Source organism: Phoenix dactylifera, unplaced genomic scaffold, assembly GCF_009389715.1.
Source record: "Phoenix dactylifera cultivar Barhee BC4 unplaced genomic scaffold, palm_55x_up_171113_PBpolish2nd_filt_p 000782F, whole genome shotgun sequence".
NCBI classification, from domain to species: Eukaryota; Viridiplantae; Streptophyta; class Magnoliopsida; order Arecales; family Arecaceae; genus Phoenix; species Phoenix dactylifera.
The window spans coordinates 29,756-36,070 of record NW_024068152.1 but is presented as its reverse complement, the minus strand read 5'-3'; the positions used below and the strand labels follow the sequence as shown (position 1 = coordinate 36,070).

The 6,315-nt window shown below is 45.4% G+C and overlaps 1 protein-coding gene across 1 annotated transcript; it reads left to right on the top strand.

The window, feature by feature from the left end:
• The first annotated feature begins 2,183 nt into the window (after positions 1–2,183).
• On the top strand, positions 2,184–6,090 carry LOC120107165 (phytosulfokine receptor 1-like). The gene has a single exon (XM_039120343.1). The coding sequence runs from the start codon at positions 2,502–2,504 to the stop codon at positions 5,652–5,654; it is 3,153 nt and encodes a 1,050-aa protein (XP_038976271.1). The 5' UTR covers positions 2,184–2,501; the 3' UTR covers positions 5,655–6,090.
• Positions 6,091–6,315: the final 225 nt, after the last annotated feature.

Genomic DNA, 6,315 nt, shown 5'->3' with positions numbered 1-6,315 from the left:
GGCCTTCGGAACTAAGGTATCGAAGATCTGACAGCCTTCAGCAGCCACTACCCTAGAGTCCAAGCCTCTGATGATTAATCTAACACCTCTCCTTCTACCTGTATCTAGCACGCATCCATCGAAATTAATCTTGAGAAAACTCAAAGGTGAGGGCTTTCAGGTGAAAAACATCGTATGAGGCGTTACACGAGCAAAAGAAGAGCCCCAAGTGCCCCAAGCTGTCAAAAGTCTATACGACGGGTCTACATAAGTAATCTCTGCCGCCTGTACTTGGGCATGTTCTGCAATGAATCTCGGTGAAGGGCTACTTTCGCAAAGGTTCATGCATTTTTTTATTTTGTACAACGGCGGCTCATACCCTACGGGTGTGGATACGGCCAACAAAATTCAAAAATAACAAAGCAGAAAGAGACTCCGGCACTGTGTCGCGCTCCCTCCAAAACAAAGCCTTCAGAATGGTAAGCCGCATAGGAAGTGACCCAATCACCTGCACAATTCGCTTCCCTGTAGACGTGTGTAGTCTGATGGGTGCCACACTCCTGCAAGAGTCTGCGAATGTCCAGAAGCAGCGGCCTGCCCTCACCTACACGTCCCCAACCCCTGATCCAATCAATCACAGTGGTCGAGTCGCCCTCGAGGATGATCTGGTCCACACCAAGTATTCGTCTGGCATAGGATATGCCTTCCCAGGCGGCTCGAAGCTCAGCACACACTACCGACAAATCGAAGATCCGCTGGCCCCCTGTCATCACTAGTCTGGAGTCATGATCTCTAATGACGAAGCCTACACATTTGCCTCTCCCATCAGCGGTCATACTGCTATCGAAATTCACCTTCAGAAAATCAGGAGGTGGGGGCACCCAGGATACGAAAACATATCTGTACGCTGCAAGAGCATAAAAGGTACCCTAGATGTCCCTGGCCAACCCGGTAAGTGAACTACAACCCTCAAAGACTCGTGCATTCCTATCCAACCAGAAGTGGTAGACCAAGTAGGTAACACGAGTCCCTCCCTTGATCCTCCGCTTCAGACCCTGACCCCGGGACCTCTAGAAAGTGCAGAAACTCGTCAATGGATGACCACCTCTGCCCCCGGATCATAGGGGAGCCCCGCACACCTCCAAATCTGACTAGCACGCGGGCACTCAACTAGCACATGATAGATGGACTCCACAATCTGCCTCCAGACATACTCCACAATCTGCCTCCGGACATACTTCATGCATTTCTGACTAGCCAGATCTGATATGTAGAAAAAAATCGTGTCGGGGGCACCAGCCCATCGACGAATCGCATGCAGAAGGAACCCAAGTGGTTTCATGAATCCGGCCGAATCTCAACGTGTCTTCAGACCTTCCTAGCTTAAATATACTGAAGCAAAGCGTGGTTGATGAAGAGACAAATAAATTTAACATTTTTAGGAGGGAAGAGAAGGAGAAAAATATTCAAATAAAGATAAACAAAACAAAAATTCAGGATAGCAGTCACCATTCACCCGGTACCTACTTTGGTATCGCACGCCGAACACCAGATCCAACGAGTGGACTTTCTCACATCCCCCTTGTCGATGCAAACCAGAAGCCGCATTGAACTGATCCCGTACAAAACTTGGAACACAAACAGAAGCTCCTAAAATTAGGAAGACGACATGTAAATTGTCCTATTTTGCCAAAAGTCAAGGCAGCCGTGGCATCACGATCCCCCAAATCCCTTCAACCACCACGCTATGATCACATGAAACCTTCCTTCCCTTGTTCCCCACTCACAAATATTTCACCAAACTTTTCTCCAATAACCACAAAGAAAATTGTATCGTATTCTTGTCCTTTGTAGCCTAACATTTTAATCCAGACGGTCCGAAGGAACAACAGAACATGCAGTGGTCGCCATCCGATCCCCGAAAACCGGCGCTGCCCAAAGCGGCGATGCACGTGTCGTCTTCTTTTGACCGTTGACTTCTGCTCCCCGACAGAAGCCCCGCACACCATCGCCGCCCGCCCACCGCCTACTCCCGGTTATCTCTCCCTCCCTCCCTCCTTCTCCCCCTGACGTCGTTCTTCCAGGGCTCTCCCCCACCCGCAAACTACCTTCATTAATTGAAAAAACTAAAACAAGTGGAAATCCAACAAGATATGGATATTAAATTTGGACCAAATTATTATAAAAATAATTCAGAGACCAAGAAAAGAGTTGAAATGGAACACACGCGAGCCAGAACCATACCAAACCTCTCTTTTTCTTCCCCTTCTCAGCTCTTCTTCTCACTGCCTCCACAGAGAAAAGTTCACTCTTTTTCCTCCTCCTCCTCTTCTTCCACTCCTATGTTTTTCTTGTAGAGCTCTGTTCTCTTGTTTTGGTTGTAGAATCCCAAAGTTCAGCACTCGCAGAGCAAGAATCTGTCCGGAATTCCGAATGGGTTTCGCCAGCCATAGCTTATAACGCCGGAAAGGAGCCTCCTTTACACCGTTCTGCGTCTTCTCTGGTTCTTGGGATCATTTGAAATGGGAGACAGGGGGGACCCGAAGTGGTTTCTCTTCATGCACACGTGGTGCTTGTTGTTGTATTTCTTCCTCTTCTTCTTTTTCATACCTACCAATTCCCAGAACCAGACCTGCAATTCTGGCGATTTGCATGCTTTGCAGGGCTTCTCGAGTGCCCTCGATGGAGGGATCCAAGGCTGGAGCTTTGATTCTTCTCCCATCGACTGCTGCACCTGGGCCGGCGTCTTGTGTGACCGGCCGACGGGTTCGGAAAGACGGGTGATCGGGTTGGATCTCCAGAACAAGAGCTTGAAGGGCTCCTTATCTGATTCTTTGACTGGTTTGGATCAGCTGAGATGGCTCAATCTCTCTTATAATTCTCTTGAAGGCCTTGTTCCCTTGCAGCTGCTCCATCACCCCCGGCTGGAGCACCTTGATCTCAGCTCGAATGATCTATCCGGGCCCATCCCACTGGATGTTTACCTTCCTTCGATTCGGGTTTTCAACATTTCTTACAATATGTTCAACGGCAGCCACCCGATTCTCTCCGGGTCGACGAATCTTGAAGAGTTCGATATCAGTTTCAATGGGTTTGTGGGTCTAATCAACCCGGGCATCTGTAATTCCTCCACCCGAATTCAAATCCTTCAGTTTTCGATGAATGCCTTCACCGGCGGCTTCCCCGTGGGTTTTGGTAATTGCAATTCTCTTGTTGAGCTCTCTCTTTATATGAATGATATTACTGGGAATTTGCCTGAAGATTTGTTCAAGCTGTCATCTTTGAAGAGCTTATACCTTCAGGAGAACCGCCTGTTCGGTCGGATGAGCACAAGATTCAGTAATCTCTCTAACCTTGCTCAGTTGGATCTTTCCTTTAATCTGTTCTCAGGGAACATCCCGAATGTTTTTGGTAGCCTTATGCTCGAGTATTTTTGTGCTCAATCTAACAGTTTCCATGGCTCTTTACCTGCTTCCTTGGCTAACTTGCCCAGTCTTAGAGTGCTTAATTTAAGGAACAATTCTCTGAGTGGTCATATAACTCTCAATTGCACAGCTATGACTCACCTGAGCTTTATCGATCTTGCTACGAATTCGCTCACTGGTCCTATTCCTTATAATATATCTCAGTGTGTGGAATTGAAGACCTTGAATCTTGCTAGGAATAGTCTTACTGGTGAAATTCCCATCAGCTTCAAGAACCTCAGTTCACTGTCGCATCTCTCACTATCTAATAACAGCATCTCCAATTTGTCCTTGGCATTGGAAATTCTACAGGATTGCCCAAGCCTTAATAGTCTTGTCCTCACTAAAAATTTCTTTGATGGTGAGAGGATGCCAATGGATGGGATTCAAGGTTTTCAGAATATAGAGGTTCTTGTCATCGCAAACTGTGATCTTTTGGGGTCAATACCTCTGTGGTTGCTTAACTGCAGAAAATTGAAGGTTTTGGATTTGTCATGGAATCGCCTGGATGGGACCATCCCTTTGTGGATAGGATATTATGACCATCTATTTTACTTGGATCTCTCTAACAATTCATTCACTGGAGAAATCCCAAGTAGTTTCGCTCAGATGAAAGGCCTTATTTCTCCGAACAATTTACAGCAGGGGACCACGATGGAGGACTTTCCATTCTTTATTAAAAAGAATATGTCTGGGAAGGGATTGCAGTATAATCAGGTCAGCAGCTTCCCTCCATCCTTGATTCTGAGTAATAACATGCTTGTTGGACCAATCTTGCCTGGATTTGGGGACCTTAAGCAGCTCCACGTATTGGACCTAAGCAAGAACAGGCTCTCCGGGACAATACCAGACGAGTTATCAGGCATGTCAAGCTTGGAGACTCTGGATATGTCACACAACAATCTCACAGGAGGCATTCCTTTATCACTTACCAGGCTTAATTTTCTATCAAGTTTCAGTGTGGCATACAACAATTTGGTCGGGTCAATCCCAACTGGAGGCCAGTTCTCGACCTTCTCAAGTACTGCCTTCGATGGGAATCCGGGTCTCTGTGGTCCTCGTTTACCTTCCTGCGATTCCAAAGCTCCCATACAGACGGTGAGCCAGGGACAAAAGAATAAAGGTGTGATCATCGGAATGGCTGTCGGAATTGGGCTGGGAACAGCTTTTCTTCTTGCTATTATCTATTTATTTGTGTCAAGAACTCATTCCAATTCCAGAAGGCAGGAAGATACTGTAAAAGTGGTAGCAGATGCCAATGGAAACTTGGAATCAGCAGCATCTACATTGGTTCTTCTGTTTCAGAACAAGGACAACAAGGAGCTGAGCATCCGTGATATCTTGAAATCTACCGACAACTTTGACCAAGCTAATATCGTTGGGTGTGGGGGCTTTGGTCTAGTTTTTAAAGCAGTTTTACCGGATGGGAGCAAGGTTGCTATCAAGCGGCTTTCTGGTGATTATGGCCAGATGGAGAAGGAATTCCAAGCCGAGGTACAAGCTCTCTCTAGAGCTCAGCACAGAAATCTTGTTCTGCTTCAAGGATACTGCAGGATTGGAAGTGATAGACTCTTAATCTATTCATACATGGAGCATGGGAGCTTGGACTACTGGCTTCATGAAAGGCAGGATGGGGGATCCATGCTAGATTGGGAGAAAAGGCTTCAGATAGCTCAAGGATCAGCAAGGGGATTGGCATACTTGCACCAGTCATGTCAGCCCCATATACTGCACCGTGACATCAAATCAAGTAATATACTCCTTGATGAGAACTTTGAAGCTCATTTGGCTGATTTCGGGCTTGCAAGGCTTATTCTGCCGTGCGACACCCATGTAACAACAGACCTGGTTGGGACTTTGGGCTACATCCCTCCTGAATATGGTCAATCCTCTGCTGCTACTTTCAAGGGTGACATCTATAGCTTTGGTGTTGTTCTTTTGGAGCTCCTTACTGGTAAGAGACCAGTGGATATGTGTAGACCAAAGGGTGGCAGGGATTTAATTTCCTGGGTGCTTCAGATGAGAAAGGAGAAGAGGGAAAATGAGGTGTTTGACCCCTTCATATATGATAAAGAGCATGATAGCCAGATGAAGCAGATGCTTGAGATTGCATGTCTTTGCCTAAATGACTCTCCAAAATTGAGGCCATTGTCCCATCAACTAGTTGCATGGCTAGAGAACATTGGTCTGGATGGCTGTATGACAAAATGAGGAGGTCTTACCTCTCTGTTATGGCAAAATTTAGTGTTTCTGGTTCGTTTCCCCATTTGCACTCTAGCTTCAGTATGGGAGAGTTGTGCCAGTTTCCAATCTTCCCCAAAACATAGAGATCACTTGTACATAACATTTGCATATCATCAATTAGCATTTTCTTCTCTGGCAATTCCTACTATACATAGAGAGGAGGTGAGGTCATCAAAGGTTACAACATACACATACTACGATGTAAGTTGCACTTTTTTCATGAATAAGACTTAGTTTCACACTTCTGTTGTAAAAGATAAGTTGTACATTTTATCTCTGTTGTAAGAGTTATCAGAGGGGTCCTTCTTGGATTACCTTTTTTTTTTTGGTACACTTGGATTACCTTTCAAAAACAATGGTAACAATGGTGACAACATGTTGTTGGCACACTTCTTAGTTCTCATTGATCCTCTGATGTCTGGTGCAAATAAAAAACTTTACTCTTCATGATTTTTGAATAGTTCATTCATGATTCAAAATTGTTTGTTTTGCTAGTTTTGAAGAGATTAAGGAACCATTTTCAATTTGATTATTTCTTTTGTGTAGCTCTTAGATGTATCTGCCTTTGTCACTGTCAGATTCTTATCCAAACTCAGATTTCCAAATTATTTCAGGGTCACTTTCAGCT